This window comes from Cyprinus carpio, chromosome B3 (assembly GCF_018340385.1).
Source record: "Cyprinus carpio isolate SPL01 chromosome B3, ASM1834038v1, whole genome shotgun sequence".
Taxonomy (NCBI): Eukaryota; Metazoa; Chordata; class Actinopteri; order Cypriniformes; family Cyprinidae; genus Cyprinus; species Cyprinus carpio.
In genome coordinates, this window is record NC_056599.1 from 29303984 (window position 1) to 29327918 (window position 23935).

The window sequence follows — 23935 nt, forward strand, 5'->3', positions numbered from 1 at the left end:
ATTTTATAGTTTAGAAAACAAGTTAATACATTTTATTTTAATGGGGGGAAAAGGCACCCTATGATTCAGAAATGCTCATATAATGCAACTATTGTCCTTATAGCAACTATATGTAGTCTGTGTTTTTATTTATTTAACCCTGAAATATCAGATGTAAAAGTTTTTAGTTTTCTCTCTACACTGAGTTCTGTTTATTTGTAGTTTTGGTGAGGGGGTATGAAATCCCGGAGGACTGCTTTATGGCAGCAACAAATGCACGTGTGCAGCTGTAATTACAACAGTGATGTTTTATGACAGTGAATTCCACTTAATTAACCTCGGGGGGCGCTATAGTCGCAAAAATACACAAAACTACATACACTTGCTTTAAAACTTCTGTATTCTGTATTCTGTATTCATGGATTCTGTATTCATGGATTGCCTTGCAGATAAAAATGACCCCCTGAATTTCTAAACAATTCCCATTCGAAAAGCAGCATTTATACCATGTTCATAGCAGTCAGATAAACATGAAATAACAGTTAATAGCAGCTAAAATTCAAAGCAAATGCTTTGCGCTTGATTTTGAATATTAAAATGCTCAATTTGGAAACTCGAACAACTAAATCATTTTAACCAATTATATGAAATGTTAGCCACATAAAAGGTTAGTGGTGGAAATAACCTCCAACAATTAAAGTTGTGTAAGCTATATTCCGCCTTGACATTTGCTAAATTAAACATTATTAAATCAATCATTCAAACTTAGAAGATATGTTAAAATGAAATGTACTGCTTCCTTCATGCATGTCAAACAAAAGTGTAGCAATCACTTGACAGTTATCTGAGCTGTTAATTTCTCTATATCATCCTTATTGCAGTGGCTCTGGCATTCAAACAGAACTGAAGTCATGTTTAACCCCGAACTCGCTTCAAATCTAGCTTATCATGATGCTGTACAAAGGTATCTAGAATATAACAGTTTAAAGCTGTTATAATGCAGCTGTTGTGGAACGTTGACCTTTTTAATACCATTTAATTAATGCGAACAGATTATAGTAAAGTATAAATTTGCAGCGTTGTGAAGAATTAATGCAAATAAACTGTCTAGGGGAGGCCAGGGCAAGTTGTCACAAGATGGAGCGATCACAAAGGTACTTGTTAGGGTTTGAGTCAAATGTCTAATAACACAAATGTGTTTGTTTTAGCAGTGGCTATTAAACTAACTCTCCAACAAGGTAGAGTTCATAAATGTCAGGATTAATGCCTATAACAGGCTGTTTAATGTCAGGCTCCCATTTTGACAGCTTACCCTCATAGAGTGGGGCATGTTGCCACAAAGGTCAATGTGATCGGTGTGATGTGATGCGATGGTCAATGTCTTTTCCCCTGAACAATAACTCTAAGAATGTTCAATAGCATTTTTTTAGCCAAGCCTCTAAGGTACACTACGATTCACAAGTTTGGGGTCAGTACATTTTTTAATTAATCCCTTTTTTCAGCAAGGACACATTTAATTGATCAAAAGTGACAGTAAGGACATTTATAATGCTATAAAGGATTTCTATTTTGAAAAAATGTCCATTATAGAATCCCGGGGTGGGGGTGGGGGGAAGTATCACGGTTTCCACAAAAATATTAAGCAGCACAACCATTTTCAACACTGATAATAATAAAAATGTTTCTAAAGGATCACGTGACACTTAAGACTGGAGTAATGGATGCTGGAAATTCAGCTTTTCTAAAGCAGGAATAATCCATAATTAATCTGAATATTACTATTTTTAAAGTATTGTTTATCAAATAAATGCAGCCTTTGTGAGCACAAGAGACTTCTTTTAAAAACATTAAAATAGTTACTGACCCCAAACATTTGAATTGTACTGTACTGAAACTGACTTTCAAAAATAAACCAGAGTTGTAGGCCTATTTTACCCTGGTCTCCCCTACACAGACAGAGACAGACTAGGCCTGCGGTTAGATGGATTTGTTGCTGAATTTCTGCATGTCCTTCAGGGTCAGATACCCACTCCCGCAGGGCTCAATCATGGAGGAGGGTCTGGCCACGGCGCCCTCTGCAGGCTCAGAGCTGGAATTGCAGCCGGGTGCTCTCACAGGTTCAGACCACGGTGTGATGACGGCCTCCGGAGCCAAACTCTCTGCTGGGCGAACAGCACTGTGGGAACCCTGTGACAGTGACATAATGAAGGAAATCAGTGCTTTTCCTTCCGCCGCACATGTCTCCGCGCCACTGCTATCTTCATCTCCTTGGTCATCCTCACAATGCTCCTCTCCAGCCATGCCGAACCCTGAATCCGGGCTCAGGGGCTGATCCGTCTGGTAACTTGGGCTTTGCAAACAGTCGTATGAAGACCCAGGTGATGAGACAGTGGAGCTTGTGGCTTCCTCAGGGTGGTAGCTGAAGTACACGGGGCAGGATTCGAGATGAAGAGAGCCTCTGTTGGATTTGCTATAGAAGTAGCCCATGTTAGAGAAAACAGATGAAGATGCATGACTAGTGCCGCTGTTCTCCAGTCCAGAGTCCACCTGATTGGAGTGAATGAACGCAGGAGCAGACATCTGAGCATCGGGATCCATCAAAGACACATCCCAAAAATCCGAGACCTCTACTGGTGAGATATCGTCACATGACTGAGGGGTAAGAAACGGCCCGACAGGATTCTGACAGCCCAGCCACTTCTGTGGACAGGTAAGAGGAAATGCATATGTGGTCAGTGTATGTGTTCTGTGGCTTGCTGAAAGAAGATATGAATAGGCATTTGCAAGAAATGCAGGTTTCGGCCACATCTTTAAACGTGTGTGTGTGTGTGAGATTGTATGGGTAAGATTTAGCATATGAAGAAAAATGTGTTAACCCCTGAGAATGTTATTATTATTCTTATACACTTATGTATTCTCGAATGCGCTGGTGTGAATACACTACATAGAAAGTAAAAGTGTGAACTGCCACTGCACTGGTCAAAATAGAAATATCTGTATCAGTACTGTTCAAAAGTTCTGTAAAATGTTTTTTTGAAAGAAATTGATACTTTTGTTCAGCAAGGATGCATTGAATTGATCAAAAGTGACATTACAGACATGTATAATATAATTATAACATTTCTATGTCAAATGATAAAAAATAAATGTTTTTTTAAATACTTTTTTTTAATATAAATCACAGTTTCCATAAAAAATTAAGCACCACAACTGTTTTCAGCATTAATAATAATGATAATAATAATAATACATGTTTCAAATCAGCATATTAGAATGATTTCTGAAGGACTGTGTGACACTGAAGACTGGTGTAATGATGCTGAAAATTCTAAATATATTCAAATAGAAATATTGTAATTGTAGTAATATGTCACAATATTTCTGTTTTTACTGTATCTGTGATCAAATGAATGCAGCCTTGAGGCTTCTTTCAAAAACATTAAAAATCTCACTGGCCTCAAATATTTGAACGCTAGTGTAAACAAACACTTTGGAAACTAGTATAGTTCATATGCAGGAAATACAGCTGAACTCACCCGGAAGTTTCCACCGTGAACCGTGTGAAGAGGCTGGAAATATTTGGAGGGGTCTGGAACATGTTGATTTTTTGGTTTTATTGACCTGCAAAGAAATAATAATTATTGATTATGATACACAAACAAACACAAATATCAGGTACAAACGCCAAAGGGTACGAACCGACATGGAAATACTGTAAGTAGAAACACACACACACCTACACACACCCACACACACCCACACACACCCACACACAGACACACACACACACACACACACACACACACACACACACACACCCCACACACACACCCACACACACACACACACACACACACACACACAGCACTTTCTAGGGCTTGAACATCTTAAAAAAGTAGGTCAAGTATTTGTACTCCAACAAAGGGTCAATAACAAGACTTTAACCTTCAGAAAAAGTTGTTTCATCCACCTCAGGAGTTCAAACTAAATATTTATACAATATGCTTTGCTAATGTTCTATGGGTTTAGAATTTTTGCAACTCTGTTACCAAACTTTGGAACTCAGATTTGTGTGATTTCATTAATTTGTTGAAATATATATATATATATATATATATATATATATATATATATATATATATATATATATATATATATATATATCAAGACATATCACATATGTAATACCCACCGTTTGCTTTTCTTTGCCTTATAGATGACCAAACAAAGACCAGCAAGAACAAGCAATATGTGGAATCCAATGATCAGAACAATACGCATATCATCAGGCACTAAAGCAAAAAAAAATCATGAAGTCATGAAGTCATGAAGTATATTATCATCTTATCTCACAGACAAATATTATTATATTATTGGGCTGGCAAGAGGCCCACCTGGTGGAGATACATCATCTCCTGGTTTCACTGGTGGCTTTCCAATCTCAGATCTCCAGGACGCAGCAGGACTCCAGTCACTCCATTCCCCCCGAAAATTACCATCTTCCAAGGACTCGACAGGCTTCACACGCACCCTGGCCTGGTACTCCTCTCCTAGAGTCAGTTTATTATGGTCCAGCTGCACGTTATTTTCCTGAGTGACATTCCTATATGCTGCCGTCTACAGCACAGAAGCATGCAAAAATATGCAATCATACATCAACACAAACTCAGAAAAATAACACTCAAAATTATGCTCACTGTGAGCAGCTTACTGAAGATTTAAATGCACACAATTTTATTTCATTAATACATTATGTAAATGTTAAAGAAAACAAATGTTTGCTTACCTCCCAGCTTATGTGTAAGGCTTTAAACTGCAGCTGAAATTCATAAAATCTTATGGCTTTTGGAAAGTTACTGCCTTTACTCCAAGTTATTTTGTCCCCACTTACAGTGGGCATATATGGGGGTTGGGTCTTAACTGCCATTTAAAAACAAAAATAAAAAACAAACAACCATGAAGAACATTTAAAATGAGCATGGTGCTAGCAACAGCAAAGACATGGGTTTAATTCATAAGCAATGCAGGAACAGTTGATGTTCACTTTGAGTGTGATGTAAGTTAATGCCTAAATGTAAACAATAATACAATTTTAAAGTTTGTCAGAGTGTGTATTGCACCTGTTGCATCACCAAACAGACTTGCAAACAAATGTCGCAATCGCTGAGGAGTAACCATAGCAAAAGTACAAAAAGAGGTCAACTAGTATAGATTTTGACCAAATTTATCTCCGAAATGCCATGTTTTGTGTAAAAGGTATTGAAAGGTTTGTCTAATTGTGCCAAGGATTGAAAAGGCAAATGACTGCAGTTCTAATGCTTCTTCAAAGCAAAGTTATTTGCATACTACGTTTGTTGAATGAGAACAGATTTTTTCTTTTCTTTTTTTTTACATAGTTGTCTTAAATGATCTTTTGTTATAGTATTGGCTAGTAGTAGGCTATGTGATTAACCCAGATTGGTTAAATACATTGGCATCATTTATTCTGTGCTGTAATTTATATTTTGTCCTTCATTCCAATCCTAGAATTTAACGTTTCAAATAAAAACAAAAACTAAACTTGATTCTTACCCATTTTTTAAAATGCCCTTATATTCAAATGAATTATTTTGGATTTTGATGCTGGTGTTTTGCACATTTAAATATAAAAATAATTTTCTCTGCAAATTTTTATTTTACTGTGATGTAAGTGTTTGTGTGTGTTTCATTTTTAAATTTACCTGCCATTTTAAACATATCTGCAACCCACTAATAGCAGAATTAATTCTACTTACTGTGTTGGCTAGGCTGAAAATACAGTTTAGTGATGATAGATCCATTACAGGTTACATTCAACCAGAATGTGTTGAGGAAAAAAAAGTTCTGTGTTAAAGAAAGGGAAATGTAAGAAGAGAACGTGTGTTAATCAACTCAACAGGTGAATAGAAATTGAACATAAATCTCTTCCATTTCTACTTACAGGTTTGTCAAAGCTTAAAGAACAACTTCTCTTAGAATGTGATTGATTGCTCAATGGCACCAGTTCACATGATCTACAAACACATCTACAAACACACATGAATTCAATTCAGATTTGAAAAGGTTTATTTATCAGTATTAAAGTCTCATCCTGAGACTTGAAACTAAAACCTCAAACCTTTTCATGTCACATTTCCCCACGAGCACACATCGCTGGTCAGAGAAATCTGTAGAGTTCCACCACACGCAAGAAATGTTGGTCACATAGTCGTTCACACAGGCCAGGCCTGCTGTTTATGGTTGAACCAGAAGACAAGCATAATAAGAGATTAGAAGACATATATTTTTTTTTCAGTATTTATAACGGTAAGAAATGGGCAAACAACAAAGTTCCCTACAAAACAGCTGGACGTAAACACACCAAACTAATATTAATTGGTTCTCAGAACATTCTGGGAACATTATTTTATGGTTGCACATATATAATATCTAAACGTGAACCTTATATTAATGTTAGGGGGACGTTCTGTGTTTGCCACAGTAGTTACCTGTTTGTGTGTTCCTGCACTGGCCGGTTCCATAAAATATGAAGATAAAGAGAGAGGTATACCAGTAACCCTTCATCACTCCTTGGATCTTAAACACAAAAGCAAAACATAATTCTTTAAAAAAATTAAATTAAATTAAAATAAAGGAATAGTTCACCCATGTTCTAAGCAATAAAAGTGAATAGGGACAGAACTGTCAAGCTCAGAAATGACAAAAAAGCAACAAAAATGTGTCCATGTGTGCTATATAAGTGTACTTAAGCTATATAATATATTTTTTTGTATGCAGAATAATCAAAATAAAAAATTTTGGAGCCCCAAGGCATTCGTCACTGTACATATGTGATTAGCTTGGACATTATGCAAAAAACTAAAAACCATACAGGTCTGGAACGACATGAAGATAAGGAAATGCTGGCAATTTTAACTTTTGTGCTACTGAACACTTAAAAATATACCTTATAGGTAACAACACTCATATATTTCATCGTGCAATACATGGTAAGCATATTAACTTTAAATCTGGCTTCTAAAAATCTCTTTCACACTGTCAGATTTTGGGATTGATAACAGCATTTACTTTACAGAATTGAGTCCCGAAATGTCCCGTTCAACACTGGGTGGCCATAATTGCAACGCCTCTGGGCAGCTCTAACAAGACCAAGTCCTATCTAAATGAATGGGGGAATCCTGAAATCTCAAAAACTGCTCACTCAAGTCACAGTTAAATTACATATTTCAAATCAGCAACAAAATCTGAAATGAACTGTCCCATGAATGTTGTTTCTTATGCTCAAATCACATTAAAAAAGCTTATTTTTCCAGGCCAGCCGATGCGCACGCGCAGTTATAGCGCACTTAAGGCGGCGCATGCGCATTGGCTGGTCTAGCCTCAGGTTTCTATGGGAACCGGAGCTTCTAACAGCTGCTGCAGTGACTTTACCAATCAGCGATAGGCTCTTTCATTTAGAAGGTGGGATTATTTTGCCAATTTGCACGTTGCTGTTTCTCCCATTCATACGTATAGGAGTGAACCGTCTTTGTATTTCTGTAGTCTTTGCAGCAGCTCACAGTAGCGTCTCGAATGCTGTCTGTATGAAAGTGAAATGGGAGTCAAGTCCGTATTCCTTACCAGTAACCATAGCAACAACTAACAAAGTAATGTCAAAGATGGCGACGTCCATAAAATTTAAATGATTACGTATAGCTATAGCGAAACCAAACAAGGTGGTTGTAGATCTGTTATTTATTAATTAACCGACAGCAGCTTTTATATTAGGGTAGAGAGAGAGAGTGGTGCAAAGAAGGTGGAGAAAAACTGACTGAATTTTCAGAAAACTTTCAGATGACACACAGCTCATTTCTCCCCTACTGTAACATTAAGTTACTGAATCCAACACACGAAAACACGCAAGACGCACGAAAATGGGGTTGTGAATCCTGAAAATTTACGGGAGTACAAAAATGCATCCTTCTGGGATTTCTTAATTGCCCAAAATGTCCGGGATTCGGCTGTTCTCAGGATACGGTGTATTTAAATATTTTTGAATGAGCGATTGCACTGTTTACGTTCACTTTCGATTTTCGTGATCACGCGCACTCTGTGTAAAGGGAGCACATCTTACAATATAAGATATTTGTCAATGAGCTCAGGATCTGTTGAGCAGCAAATACTCCAGCATGGTCTTGTCAGTCATCTCTCCTTATTCTCGACCTGTGATCAGTCAAATCTGACTCATGCAGCTCTTGTTGGATGCAGGGTTGCCAAGTCTTTTTTTTTTTTGGGCTACTTTTAGACTGTCGCCATGGGTTGATTTCCCACTTTGTTGCCAAGTGGATTAAAGGTTTGAAATATTGGATAAATTACATTTGACTGCAATGCTTGCATTGAAGCATTTTGCATTCTACATATGATAAAACTTTCATTGACTTCTACATTGACTGTTCCCTCCTGGTGGAATGACCTGCCCAACTCAATCTAAACAGCCGAGTCCTTAATATTTTCAAGAAATGGCTGAAAACACAACTCTTTCATCTTCATTTGACCCTCTAACTCTAGCACTCTCTATTCTAATGCTTCTTCTAATTTTATCTCCTTGTTTTTTTATTTTATATTAAAGGGGTCATATGATGTGATTTCAATTTGTCCTTTCTCTTTGGAGTGTTACAAGCTCTTGGTGAATAAAGAAGATCTGTAAAGTTGCAAAGACTAAAGTCTCAAATCCAAAGAGATATTCTTTATCAAAGTTAAGAGTCAACCACTCCTACCTAAAATGGCTCGTTTTAACACGCCCCCACATCTACGTCAGTATGTGGGAAGATTTGCATAACGCCGCCCAAATGTTCATGCAAAGAAAGTGGGTGTAACTTTTATTTTCGCTGTTGTATTGTTGTTGATGTGGAGAGATTTTGTAGATGTTCTGTGTGGTTTAATTGTTAATGCGAAGATACTTTGGGTTTCCAACAGAGGGCGATATCTGCTTCGTCATGCCTAGAGCTGATCCGTGCTGGTTGCTGAGGAAATACATCAACTTCACGCTGTGAATCGCCAGATCGGCTTTCACCATGGATGAAGCAGAGTCCAGCCTGGGGTCATCACATGTGGTTGCCGCAAGCTCCTTCGTCGAATCCGCCGGCCACACCGTTCTCAAGCCGCCCTCCGCTTACTCAGTCCCGCCATGTGTGATGCCGTGTTTTGTTGTGAAAGCGAAACTACTTTGTTTGGCCTTTCAAAAGAAGACACGACTAGAAAGTTGTATTTACAACACTTTTCCAGAACAGTTCAACACAAATATACAGATGGGTGCAGCACATTTTATGGAGGACTGTTTCCTGAACTGCCGGCTGTTCTGACTCACAGACTGTAAGTACATTTTTAGTCATTATATTCAGTAATTATGTCCCCACTGGATGCAACAAATGCATCGTTTATAATGGGTTTTATTGGTTTTGTCTCATCGGGCCGGGACACATCACAGTATGGTGAGGGGCGTAACATTTCTATCACACGCTTGAGGCATTCAACCAATCACAACGCACTGGATAGCTGGTTGGAGCGACACTCTGCAGAGCTGTGGCCCTCCAGGAATTGAGTTTGAGACCACTGCTCTAACCCTAGCATTCTCTATTCTTTCTACTTATTCACTTTTTATTTATTATAAATAATGACCTTCTAACACTAGCATTATGTATTCCTTTTCTGTTCTATTGACTTGTATTATTTAAATTTAAAAATTACCCTCTAACACTAGCATTTCCTATTCTTTTTCTATTCTTTCTACTTGTTTTATTAATTTTTTTATTATAAAAACAAAATAAGCAAACAAACAAACAAAAAACCTTGATATACTGTTAGGTGAAGCCCCGCCCCTGTCCCCGCCCATACTGTCATCTTTTTAAAAAATTAAAATATGGTCACCCTACTTTTGTCTAAATATCAATTTCTACGATCATATCTAGTATGGTAATCAGATGATCTGTTAAAAACTCAGAAGCAAAACAAATAGGTATGCATATGGTATGAGTATGCAAGTACGCGTGGCCACATAGGTGTGTAAGTATAAATGTGTTTGTATGGGTATATGGGTTGTGTAAATGTATGTAATGCACATATATGTATAATTATGTAGGTATATACATTTTTCTTTAAATATAGGAGTATATACACGTATGATATATACGTAGGTATATATTATTAGTATGCATTATCAAAGTAATTTTATATATTCATTTTTGTTTTTTATTTTTCCTCTTATGTTTATATATTCATGTATTTATGCAGTCAGTCATATACTCATTTAGTTTCTTGGAGTACAATCTGTATGACTTGTACTTATAACATCTACGAATGAGGGCAGGAGTGAGATTTGTTTCTGACACTTATAGTAGAACATATTGTGATTATTAATGTTTCCCTGTTTATGAAAAAAAAAAAAAAAAAAAAAAAAAAAAAAACTCAGTAGCAAAGTGCTATGAGGTCACAAGCTGTTGCTATGGAGATATGACTAAGAGCGCGACCGCAAATGTAGCTGGTTTTTACCTGTGGCTGAAAGTGACACATATAGAAATACACAAAATAGACCATATTGCTCCTGGGAAGGAGGACTAAGTTAGTTACACTGAACTGGAATGGTAAAACAATCCAACCTATGCAATGAAAGAATAATATTTTATCCATTTAGTATAGCGGACGCTTTTAGGCCTATGTCGTCTAAAGCTTGAAATGCTTTAGCTCTGATTGGCTGCTAGTAGCCTATTTGTCGTTATTGTTATAATGCGCTGTTGGGATGAACAAGCCTTGCATTGAAGTTTAAAGGGATAGTTCATCCAAAAATGAAAATTCTGTCCTCATTTTCTCACCCTCATGTTGTTCCAAACCTGTATGAGTTTCTTTTTCTAATGAACACAAAAGAAGATATTTTGAAGAATGCTGGTAACCAAAAAGCTGACGGTAGCCATTTACTTCCAAAGTCTCTAAAAAATTAAACTAAATTTTCATTTTTGAAAATTTGATGAACTGTTCCTTTAATTTTGGTTGAATGTCAATTCTGTCATTGTTTATTCACCCTCATATGGAAGCCTATTCCGAAGGTAATCCTTGCAGTTCTGGGTTTATATTTCACAATTCAGACTTTGTTTCTCGCAACTCTGAATTCTGACTTTTTTCATCACTACTCGGCATTTATATCTCACAATTCTGACTTTTTTTTTTTTTTAGAATTGACCTTTTTTTTTAATCTTAGGATTTAGATTTTTCTTCTCAGTATTGCAAGTTTATATCTCGCAATTCTTACAGAATTTCACAAAATTGCAAAAACAAAAAAAAAATACTGATTGAGAGATATAATTTCATAATTGTGAGAAAAAAAGTCAGAATTGTGAGATAAAACGTCACAAATACCTTTAAAAAAAGGTTTATTTTTTTTTGCCTTTTTTTTTCTTTTCATTTCCTGGCTTAAACAGGCTTTCATAATCTCATACTGTTTCAAACCTTTACAATTTTCTTTCTTACTTTTTAAAAAATATTTATTTTTGGCATTTTTGCTTTATTATTATAGGACAGTTATTAGAGAGGAAGGCAAGTAGGAGAGAGAAGGATCGGGAAAGGTCTGCAAGCCGGGACTCAAACTCAGGATGCCTGAAGTGTAACGGCGCTGTATGTTGGCGCACTGCCCATGAGGAAGAAGATGTTTTGAACAATGTCTAGAATGACAAAAAGTTGAAAAATGTTTAGAACGACATGAGGGTGAGTAAATTACAACAGAATTTCATTTTAAATTTCATTGAATTCCCTTCAAGTGATTCTTAATGTTTGTACATAATCGTTGACTGGTTTATGTTGCATTTTTGCATAAAAATGCAATCAGCCAGTCAGTCAGAGGAGCTTTAATTTTTAAAACTCAGACTTTCACTTTTAAATGGCATCGCTGTGGCTTTTTTACCTGACAGGATGTTGCCCAAAGAAAATGGTAAGCTGCAGAGCACGCATATTGAATTCCATTGCAAAATTCTTGACATGAACTTTAGATGTGCGTATATGACGCAAGCTACCTTCGGCTCTTTTGCTGAGTGGGCCATTGTCAGCAGCACACCCCTCTTTGTGAGTGGGTGGTCAATCTGTATGCAGACAATTTCCACTAACACTACAAAACGACACCCACAGACAACGACAGAAACCCTCAGCTGTAACCGTAAGGTGACTTCTTGTAAAAAGGCGTACATGTATTCCAGCGGCCAAAGCGATGAGAGATATCAAACAGTGACAGGGCACTCTACAGCAAACACCGATGGTGCGGTTTTACTTTAACACTTTTAAAAGTAAGCCATGAGTAATTTGAATATGGTTTATCTGACACACAAGTTTGAACCTCAACTCCTAATCTGAGTGATCGCTGCAAACATATGGTTCACACTCTCGGTTTCACAAAACGCTTCAGCATTTCCTAGCTTTTGAGTTATTCTTAAGAGAACCTGAAGATTAATACAAACTAACCTCTACATTCCAAGTGCACAGTTAAACGTTTATTTTTCAAAGCATAATGATTATTCACCACTCATTTATTTACTAATGACTGACAACTAATAATCAACCCATACAGTGACCGGAAAGTATCTACACCCTGAAGTCACTCTTTAAAATGTAGGTTGTTGCATTAGACAACAAAATACCTGGTTAAAAGTGGCATTTAGGAATAAATTATGCTAGAATATTTCTCAGAACTACCTATCTACTCACCTCTTGAGTCATTTTGCGATTACTTTTAAGCAGCAGGGTGATTTTTAGCAGATGAAGTCAGTTCTCATCATGTTCCAGAATGATTTAAAACTACAAAATGTCATGACACATCAAGTCTTCAACAGTATAGCTATTGATTTATCATTTAAAACCTAACAAATTCCTTCTTGTGAAATGTTTTTTTGATATAAATGCTGCTTGGTTTGACATGCAATGCATTCAATGACATTCATTTTTATAGCAGCTTAAGTGTTCAAACACATTTTAGAATCAGTGTACATGACATTATGTAATTGTGTTTTTTTTTTTTTTTTTTTTTTTTTTTTTTACGTCAGAATAGGTCAGCTCTTACCAGAAACAATACATCATTGCTCAGCCCAGCAGTTATTTAATATTGAAAGTATAAGACTTACCCTTCACTTTAAGCTGTCTGTTAAACAGCTGTCTGCGCAGGCACCATGGATGCTGAGGTCTGTCTCTCCGTCTACCTGACCCCCAACCCTTCATCCTCCTCCCTTTACCGCTCTCGCTCTCTGTGCCCCTCCCCTTCTACCTCCATCTGTCAGGAGGATCTCTTTCTCTATCACTCTACTCCTTCCTTTCTGTTACTCATCCGACCTCTCTCTCTCTCTCTCTCTCTCTCTCTCTCTTTTGACAATTGCATTTTCTTCCTCTCTTCTCGTTATATGACTGAGTAACCACAGAGTCTTCTGACAAGTTTACAAAGCATGAAACATTAAATCAAAAGGGTCTGAAGAGAAATAAGATTGGCTCAAAACGTTGATGCAAGTGTTATTCTTCTTTATTATTATGTATGTTTTATTGTTCTGTTTTTGAGTATGCATAGTTTTTTGACAGTTTGGAGTTTGATTTTAGAGCAAGCATAGATTGTTACAAGTTATTGGGAAGGCCTGGAAAGACTGAATTTCTTGGATTATGATGAGTAAATATTAACCACCTGGGCTCCAAGCTGGGCTCAACACGGTGCCTGAGCAGTGCTCAGAGCACAAAAGTTTGATGAGGACCACATCCTGTTTCATACAAGCTTTTTTTACCCACAGACTACACACACACATACACATACATATAAACATGCATATAAACAAACACATGCATGCAAGAATCCACATGCACTGACAAAAGGGCTCTGCTGAAGTGTAAGGATATCCAAAATTATATAGAAAAAAATGAACTGAGGGAAAAGCATCCGTGTTTTTATCGTCTTTTATAAGTATGCAACTAATTTATAATGCATAAAATATTTATTTAGAAACTTAGCAACACTTCATGTGTGCATGAGCAAATTTGCTAAAGGATGCACCAAATTTGTCCAGTATTAGAATACCACAAGTCAGTGATGTTTGCACATTGTGTCAAATAAGGTTTCAAGTGGATTCAAGGGATTTGCACACTGTAAAAAAGATTTTGGGGATCTTCAAAAAATAAATAAATAAATAAATAAATAAAAATCATGATTTTAGCCAAAATACAAGTCTATAATCCAAAATAACACTACCTCCAGAGAAATCACCTGTTGTCCTCCCATCTTAAAATGCTCCAAAATATTTGTTTAGAACTGTTTTGACATAAACAGGGGTTGATCTGATCATATTTCTCTCCTGATTCAGATGACAAGACATGAAAAAAAGCAGTATTATGGATGGAAGATTTGTATTTTAGCCAGAAGCAACAGTTTTAAGTTAAAACATCTTGATGTATTTGTTTATTACAAACACAATTTTTCCCTTCACTGGAGTGATAACTTGTGGATTATTGTGATGTTTTTATCAGCTGTTTGGACTCTCATTCTGACGGCACCCATTCACTGAGGATCTATTGCTGAACAAGTGATGTAATGTTAAATCTGGTCACCTACATCTTAGCTGACCCTGAGAGTTAGTACATTTTCATTTTTAGGTGAACTGTTTCTTTAAGGTGTGGGTGATCTCTGCAGATTTAGCTGGAATAGAAGATATGTGATGGCATCCTAACCCACATTAGATCATTGTTTATATTTTTGCATCATGAAAGAAAGAAGTAGAATGAACACTAATGATTGCCCAACAATTCAGTCTCACTTACATGCCCACAGCTACATGCACAGCCTCAGGGTTTCTTTTTGTTAACCGTTTGGTATTTTACAGTTAACAGTCTTGTACTATGATGCAAGATGATTCAGGTGAGAACACAGAGTTTTAAAAAACTCAAAACTTACTAAGAATAATCAGCATTTGATGCTGTATCAGAACAGGAACTCAAAGTGTGAGGTGGGCCGACGAGACATGTAATGCGCTTATCTGGTAAAGGTCAGTTGTCTTGGTGAAGGGAAGGGGGAGGGATTGACACTCAAGCAAAACAAGAAAACAGCCTCGAATTGCAAAACCGCATAGACAGGGTGTTTGAGGGGTCTTAGGTAGGTGTTAAGTGTGTGCAAGTGTGTGCATATGTGTGGGTAGAAACTATAACCTACATTCAAAGCACTTTGTAACTTGACCAGTAACACCCAAAATAAACCAAATCATGCTTTTACAGTTACTTACAGTGGAAAAGTGTCATCACATTACCATTAGAGTGACATTATTATTTATCACTTTTAAACAAGGCTATATATATATACTGGTTAACACAACAGTTCCCATAAAGTAACAACGAAAAATATCTTCATACTAATAGATAGTTTTTTAGTAGATTTCTCGAAGTTTACATATGTTAATACAGTATGAACTGACATTAAATTATAAGTGCTGTAAAAATGAGTTTATTGTTATTATGGGAACTAATTTTAAAATTTACTCAACCAAGCTACTATAAAGTATCACCATCTGAATACGAGCTTACAAGCCTTCAGGAACTAACTTTGCTTATTATTACATCAATAACAACACCTTTTCTCTTTATATTCTGCATTCCACTTCTGCTATAGCTTATGCACTAATCTAGTTAATACAACAAATATTGCTGGCTCTTATGACAAACTGCTCTTGATTATAGTCCTCGTCTGTATGACACTTTGGATAAGAAATAAAAAATTAAAATGAAGAAATACTCCATGCACAATACTTTCAAAAGAACAGAAAACAACATACTTCGATGGCATCCGTGACATCCTGTCCATTACCACAGAAGCTCGTGTGGTTCTAAATTATACAGAAAACACGAACAGAAATGCACAGAATGAAAAATGCCTGTTGTAAGTGCAAAAATATGAAAATATTTTTCGTTAGTTGTTAATAACTGTTCAAATCTTTCTTTCAAATCTTTAAAACAACAAAACTGATCAAATGTTTTTAAGAGTTGTGTTTTTAAGAAGTTTGATTTTATGTCTCACCTTTCTTTCCCCAGCAAAGCAATTATTTCAGAATACTTATTTTTAGAATACATACTTCATGATTTTAATCTATACTTAAGCAATATAGAATGTGATATGTTTAAATGATCAATAATGAATCTTTTTGGCCAAAAAGTCAATTGCACAATAAAATGTGACTGAGATTTCATCAAGTTCTAATTATTATTGTTGCCTATTTAAAGACTTGTTCTTATTATCAAATAAACCCTTAAACTTAATATTCCAGAATATGGATTGGATTATGGCCAGTTCTGTTCATAACTTGTGATACATATTGTTTATATTGTATAACTTAAAATTCTAAGATGTATTAGAAAAACCAGGCTTAAAATATTAAAAGAATAAATAGAATAAAGACAGAATAAAGAAAAATCTTTTTTGGTTGAGGAAAAAACCCAGTGTTGAGTATTGTAATAAAACAAACAAAAAACAACAACTTTATGATTTAAAATGCTGACGTGCCGTTCATTTCATCTACACTGAAGGTGTTACGCAGTTGTCTGTTTGCAGGAAGACAGAAAATAGAGGAAAATATGATGCAATTGAGCATAGATTTTACATAATATATACATAAGCACCACAAGTTACTAAAATTTACTGAATTCTTAACAAGAATCAGTGCAAATGACAGTTGTCATCATAGTGAAACATTTTAGCAACCACTTGTCATACAAAGAACCTAAAGTTTTCACCCTATGGTATTTGTGCACTTGTCGTGTGCCGCAAACACGTGAATCAGTCCTGGATTCTGAGTTGTACAAACCACAGAAACAGACGTATAAACAACCTGTGGTTCAACAACTATTGAGATAGAAAAAACAGTCTGTGGTGATAGTGAATTTTTTTTATTTTGTTTCAAATCTGATACGATATGAGTTGTGGTGTTTACTGAAAGATAAACAGATAAAAATAGGGGGACGGGGAGAGTGAGCATAGATATTGCACAAACACAAATCTCTGCACACCAAACATTTTCTTTTCTCTTTATGCATCTGTGCATTTTTTTAGTACCAAAAATTATTGTTTCATCTTTTTATTTTTTTATGCATCTGTGCATTTTTTAACCATGGTACTACAGTACCAAAAATTATTGTTCTGAAATTCTATACTATTATGTTTTTATGCTGAGTGAGTGTTAAAACATACTTGAAAAAAGTGTAGTTTTAATTATACATAATGCCTCGAATTTGACACCGGATTTTCAGGAAGCTCTACATGAAAAGATCAAGCCATCACAACCGGAGAGGGAAAAAAACAGGTTTCAGTGGTTTTTAAGATCAAACCACGCAAGTGAGGCTGTCAGTTTTACGTTAGATTCATACCACATCTTACAGCAAAAAAAGACATCAGTCGCAGAAACTTTCCCCACAACACCTCGGCAAATGTCTTTAATGTTGTCTATATCTGACATATATCATCTTTTTTTATCTAAAAGTGCTTCAGCTGACATACAATCCATTTCAATAGCTATAATGATACATTTGTCAGACTCTTTCAGCCAAAGTGAACAATATTACTTTGAAGGTGTGTGTTATCAGTTCATGCATTCCCTGGGAACTGAACCCATTGGCATTGCTATCGCACCATGCTTTACAGCAGGTTTCAAGAGGCCCGGTTTCTATATTTCCTTTTCAGCAGATGTCCAGACAATATTTTTTTGGAATAGTTATAAATTTCCATCTTGTCAGCAGTAGTACCTTGTAAAAGAAAAAACCTACAGAACCTATATATATATATACAGTCATGGCAAAAATATCAGCACCCTTGGTAAATATGATCAAAGGCTGTGAAAATTAATCTGCATTGTTAATCCTTTGGATCTTTTATTTAAAACATTCTCAAAAATCTAACCTTTCATTGGACAATAAGAATTTAAAATCGGGGGAAATATCATTATGAAATAAATGTTTTTCTCTAATACACATTGGCCACAATTAACCCTTTTATTCAATACTTTTTGAAACCTATATTTGCCAGTTTAACAGCTCTAAATGTTCTCCTATAATGCCTGATGAGGTTAGAGAACACCTGACAAGAGATCAGAGACCATTCCTTCATCCAAAATCTTTCCAGACCCTTCAGATTCCCAGCTCCATGTTGGTGCTTCTTCTCTTCAGTTCACCACACTCATTTTCTATAGGGTTCAGGTCAGAGGACTGGAGTGACCATAGCAGAAGCTTGGTTTTGTTCTCAGTGACTCATTTTTGTGTTGTTTTTGAGGTTTGTGTTTGGATTATTGTCCAGTTGGAAGATCCAAACGTGGCCCATTATAAGATTTCTAACAGAGTCAGTCACAATTTTTTTATCTGTTGGTATTTGATAGAATCCATGATGCCATGTGTCTAAACAAGATGTCCAGGACCTCCATCAGAAATATAGGCCCACAACATCAAAAATACAGCAGTATATTTCATTGTACACATAGGGTACTTTTTATCCCTGTGTTCACCAAACCCATCTTGAGTGTTTGCTGCTAAAAAGCTCATTTTTTAGTTTCATCTGACCATAGAAGCCAGTCCCATTTGACGTTCCAGTCATGTCTGATAACTAAATATGCTGGAGTTTGTTTTTGGATGAGCGAGGAGAATTTTTCTTGAAACCCTCCCAAACAACATGTGGCGATGAAGGTGCTGTTTGACATTTTTTTTTTTTTTAAGGTTTTCTGACCCAGAGACTCAACTTTTTTCTGCAATTCTCCAGCTGTGGTCCTTGGAGAGTCTTTAGCTATTCAAACTCTCCTTATTACTGTAGAGACACGTTCTCTTCCACACAGATTTATAATATTTTCTGTTGATTGGAAATTCTTAATTATTGCCCTGATGGTGGAAATTTTCACTGCTCTTGCTCTTTTCTTAAATCCACTTCACTAATTTGTGAAGCTCAATTATCTTTTGCTGCATCAGAAATACAGGTCCTTCTCAAAAAATTAGCATATTGTGAAAAAGTTCATTGTTTTCCATAATGTAATGATAAAAATTAAACTTTCATATATTTTAGATTCATTGCACACCAACTGAAATATTTCAGGTCTTTTATTGTTTTAATACTGATGATTTTGGCATACAGCTCATGAAAACCCAAAATTCCTATCTCAAAAAATTAGCAAATAACTAAACGAGCTATTAACCTAATCATCTGAATCAACTAATTAACTCTAAACACCTGCAAAAGATTCCTGAGACTTTTAAAAACTCCTAGCCTGGTTCATTACTCAAAACCTCAATCATGGGTAAGACTGCCGACCTGACTGCTGTCCAGAAGGCCATCACTGACACCCTCAAGCGAGAGGGTAAGACACAGAAAGAAATTTCTGAACGAATAGGCTGTTCCCAGAGTGCTGTATCAAGGCACCTCAGTGGGAAGTCTGTGGGAAGGAAAAAGCGTGGCAAAAAATACTGCACAACGAGAAGAGGTGACCGGACCCTGAGGAAGATTGTGGAGAAGGGCCGATTCCAGACCTTGGGGGACCTGCGGAAGCAGTGGACTGAGTCTGGAGTAGAAACATCCAGAGCCACCGTGCACAGGCGTGTGCTTTTGAACCAGAAACAGCGGCAGAAGCGCCTGACCTGGGCTACAGAGAAGCAGCACTGGACTTTTGCTCAGTGGTCCGAAGTACTTTTTTCGGATGAAAGCTAATTTTGCATGTCATTCGGAAATCAAGGTGCCAGAGTCTGGAGGAAGACTGGGGAGAAGGAAATGCCAAAATGCCTGAAGTCCAGTGTCAAGTACCCACAGTCAGTGATGGTCTGGGGTGCCATGTCAGCTGCTGGTGTTGGTCCACTGTGTTTTATTAAGGGCAGGGTCAATACAGCTAGCTATCAGGAGATTTTGGAGCACTTCATGCTTCCATCTGCTGAAAAGCTTTATGGAGATGAAGATTTCGTTTTTCAGCACGACCTGGCACCTGCTCACAGTGCCAAAACCACTGGTAAATGGTTTACTGACCATGGTATTACTGTGCTCAATTGGCCTGCCAACTCTCCTGACCTGAGCCCCATAGAGAATCTTTGGGATATTGTGAAGAGAAAGTTGAGAGACACAAGACCCAACACTCTGGATGAGCTTAAGGCCGCTATCGAAGCATCCTGGGCCTCCATAACACCTCAGCAGTGCCACAGGCTGATTGCCTCCATGCCACGCCGAATTGAAGCAGTCATTTCTGCAAAAGGATTCCTGACCAAGTATTGAGTGCCTAACTGAACATAATTATTTGAAGGTTGACTTTTTTTGTATTAAAAACACTTTTCTTTTATTGGTCGGATGAAATATGCTAATTTTTTGAGATAGGAATTTTGGGTTTTCATGAGCTGTATGCCAAAATCATCAGTATTAAAACAATAAAAGACCTGAAATATTTCAGTTGGTGTGCAATGAATCTAAAATATATGAAAGTTTATTTTTTATCATTACATTATGGAAAATAATGAACTTTTTCACAATATGCTAATTTTTTGAGAAGGACCTGTATATTCTTTGTTTTTTCTCATTGTGATGGATGATTAAGGGAATTTGGGCTTTGTTTTCCCTCAATTTTATATTTCTGTGAAACAGGAAGCCATGGCTGGATAATTTCATATTCATAATCACCCTGGAGATCTCAAAATTGTGAATATGAATGGGAATATACTTCTGAAATATTATTTTACTCATAAGAATTTCTAGGGGTGCCAATAATTGTGTCCAACATGTATTTGAGAAAAACATTCATTTCATAATGATATTTCCACCCATTTTAAATTCTTATTATCCAAGGCAAGGCAAGTTTATTTATATAGCACATTTCGTACACAATGGTAATTCAAAGTGCTTTACATAAAAGAAAGTAAAATAATCTTGAAGAAAATAATAAATAAATAAAATAATAACAGAAATAAAACAAGCAATTTAAAGCATAAAACAAGCAATTTTAAAACATTGGAAATGATTTAAAAATTGACTTATTTAAAATGAATTAAAAACAGTTAAAAATAGAAAATGATTTTACATAGAATACAGTGAATATGTAAAATACAGTGCAATCAGTTCGGACATTGCAGTGCTCATTCAATAAATGCACAGCTAAACAGATTAATTTTGAGTCTAGATTTAAATGTGACTAATGTTTTAGCACATCTGATCTCTTCTGGAAGCTGATTCCAACTGCGGGCGGCATAGTAACTAAAGGCGGCGTCCCCTTGTTTTGTGTGAACCCTTGGTATTTCTAACTGACTCGATCCTAATAGTCTGAGTGGTCTGTTAGGTTTATATTCAGTGAACATATCTGCAATATATTTTGGTCCTAGGTCACTGAGTGATTTATAAACGAGTAAAAGTACTTTAAAACCAATCCTAAATGTAACTGGAAGCCGGTGTAAGGACCTGAGGACTGGTGTGATATGCTCAGATTTTCTGGTTCTAGTCAGAATTCTGGCAGCAGCATTCTGGATGAGCTGCAGCTGTCTAATGGTCTTTTTGGGAAGGCCGGTGAGGAGACCAAACCTATCCAATGAAAGGTTAGATTTTTGTGATTTTGTTAAATAAAAGATCAAAAGGATTAACAATGCAGCAATGCAGATTAATTTTCACAGCCTTCTTTGATCATATTTACCAAGGGTGCCGATATTTATATATACTGTATATATGTATATATATATATATATATATATATATATATATATATATATATATATATATATATATAGGTTCTGTGTTTTTTTTTTTTTTTTACAAAGTACTACTGCTGACCAGATGAAAATTTATAACTATTCCAAAAAAATATTGTCTGGACATCTGCTGAAAAGGAAATACAGAGACCGGGCCTCTTAAAACTTTAACTGAATACCCCTGCTGTAAAGCATGGTGCGATAGCAATGCCAAGATCATGGGTTCAGTTCCCAGGGAATGCATGAACTGATAACACACACCTTCAAAGTAATATTGTTCACTTTGGCTGAAAGAGTCTGCCAAATGTATCATTAGCTATTGAAATGGATTGTATGTCAGCTGAAGCACTTTTGGATAAAAACAGATGATATATGTCCCTGGACCACAAAACCAGTCTTAAGTCGCTGGAGTATATTTGTAGCAATAGGCAAAATTAATTTGGATATTAAGTAAAGATCATGTTCCATGTAGATATTTTGTAAATTTCCCACCATAAATATATCAAAACTTAATTTTTGATTAGTAATATGCATTGTTAAGAACTTCATTTGCACAACTTTAAAGGTGATTTTCTCAGTATTTTGATTTTTTTTGCACACTCTTCTAGATTTTCAAACAGTTGTATTTTGGCCAAATATTGCCCTATCCTAACAAACCATACATCAATGGTAAGTTTATTTATTAAGCTTTCAGATGTTGTAAAAATCTCAATTTCAGAGAGTTTAATGTTCCCATATGTTTGTTTTTTTTGTGAATGGTCTGTCTCAATGTGAAACCACACACACACACACACACACACACATACATACATACATATACATATATACACACATATATACACATACAGTAGTCAACATTTGAAGTGGATCAAAACCTTTCATCAAAGTTGTCCATAAAACTAAACAATACCCATTGTTGTCTTAGAACAACTTTAACTTTTTTGATCCACTTCTAATGTTGACTACTGTGTGTGTGTGTGTGTATATATATACACACACACACACACACACACACACACACACACATATATATATATATATATATATATATATATATATATATATATATACAAACCCGATTCCAAAAAAGTTGGGACACTGTAAAAATTGAGAATAAAAACAAAATGAACTGATGTGGAAGTTTCAAATTTCAATATTTTATTCAGAATACAACATAGATGACATATCAACTGTTCAAACTGAGAAAATGTATAATTTTAAGGGGAAAATAAGTTGATTTTAAATTTCATGGCATGAATACATCTCAAAAAAGTTGGGACAAGGCCATGTGTGGCATCCCCTCTTCTTTTTCTAACAGCCTGCAAACGTCTGGGGACTGAAGAGACAAGTTGCTCAAGTTTAGGAATAGGAATGTTGTCCCATTCTTGTCTAATACAGGCCTCTAGTTGCTCAACTGTCTTATGTCTTCTTTGTCAAAACTTCCTCTTTATGATGCACAAAATGTTTTCTATGGGTGAAAGATCTGGACTGCAGGCTGGCCATTTCAGTACCCGGATCCTTCTTCTACGCAGCCATGATGTTGGTAATTGATGCAGTATGTGGTCTGGCATTGTCATGTTGGAAAATGCAAGGTCTTCCCTGAAAGAGACGACGTCTGGATGGGAGCATATGTTGTTCTAGAACTTGTATATACCTTTCAGCATTGATGGTGCCTTTCCAGATGTGTAAGCTGCCCATGCCACACGCACTCATGCAACTCCATACCATCAGAGATGCAGGCTTCTGAACTGAGTGCTAATAACAACTTGGGTTGTCCTTGTCCGCTTTAGTCCGGATGACATGGCGTCCCAGTTTTCCAAAAAGAACTTCAAATTTTGATTCGTCTGACCACAGAACAGTTTTCCACTTTGCCACAGTCCATTTTAAATGAGCCTTGGCCCAGAGAAAATGCCTGCGCTTCTGGATCATGTTTAGATGTTTCTTCTTTTTTGACCTATAGAGTTTTAGCCGGCACAGGCGAATGGCACGGTGGATTGTGTTCAACGACAATGTTGTCTGAAAGTATTCCTGAGCCCATGTTGTGATTTCCATTACAGTAGCATTCATGTATGTGATGCAGTGCCGTCTAGGGGCCTGAAGATCACGGGCATCCAGTATGGGAGCAGCATTGGGAGAATTAGTGATCCTTGTCCCATCTTGACTTCTGAGAGACACTGCCACTCTGAGAGACTCTTTTTATACCCAATCATGTTGCCAACTGACC

At 36.3% G+C, this 23935-nt stretch overlaps 1 protein-coding gene across 8 annotated transcripts in view; it reads right to left on the reverse strand.

Annotated features, from left to right (window-relative positions):
• Positions 1 to 282: 282 nt before the first annotated feature.
• LOC109073843 (interleukin-2 receptor subunit beta-like) overlaps positions 283 to 23935 on the reverse strand; it is a 46487-nt gene continuing 22834 nt past the window's right edge. For 6 of the 8 annotated variants that reach the window (XM_042720642.1, XM_042720641.1, XM_042720638.1 and 3 more), the window contains 9 exons: positions 6486 to 6573; positions 6116 to 6227; positions 5939 to 6023; positions 5754 to 5841; positions 4766 to 4899; positions 4374 to 4596; positions 4172 to 4271; positions 3516 to 3600; positions 283 to 2679 (listed from right to left, as the gene is read on the reverse strand). In XM_042720642.1, coding sequence (XP_042576576.1) covers positions 1957 to 2679; positions 3516 to 3600; positions 4172 to 4271; positions 4374 to 4596; positions 4766 to 4899; positions 5754 to 5841; positions 5939 to 6023; positions 6116 to 6227; positions 6486 to 6573 — 1638 coding nt within the window. In that variant the 3' untranslated portion in view covers positions 283 to 1956. Of the gene's footprint in view, positions 2680 to 3515; positions 3601 to 4171; positions 4272 to 4373; positions 4597 to 4765; positions 4900 to 5753; positions 5842 to 5938; positions 6024 to 6115; positions 6228 to 6485; positions 6574 to 13133; positions 14024 to 15806; positions 15858 to 23935 lie in introns of those variants that run through there. The other 2 variants (XM_042720644.1, XM_019089914.2) reach the window with 2 other exon arrangements.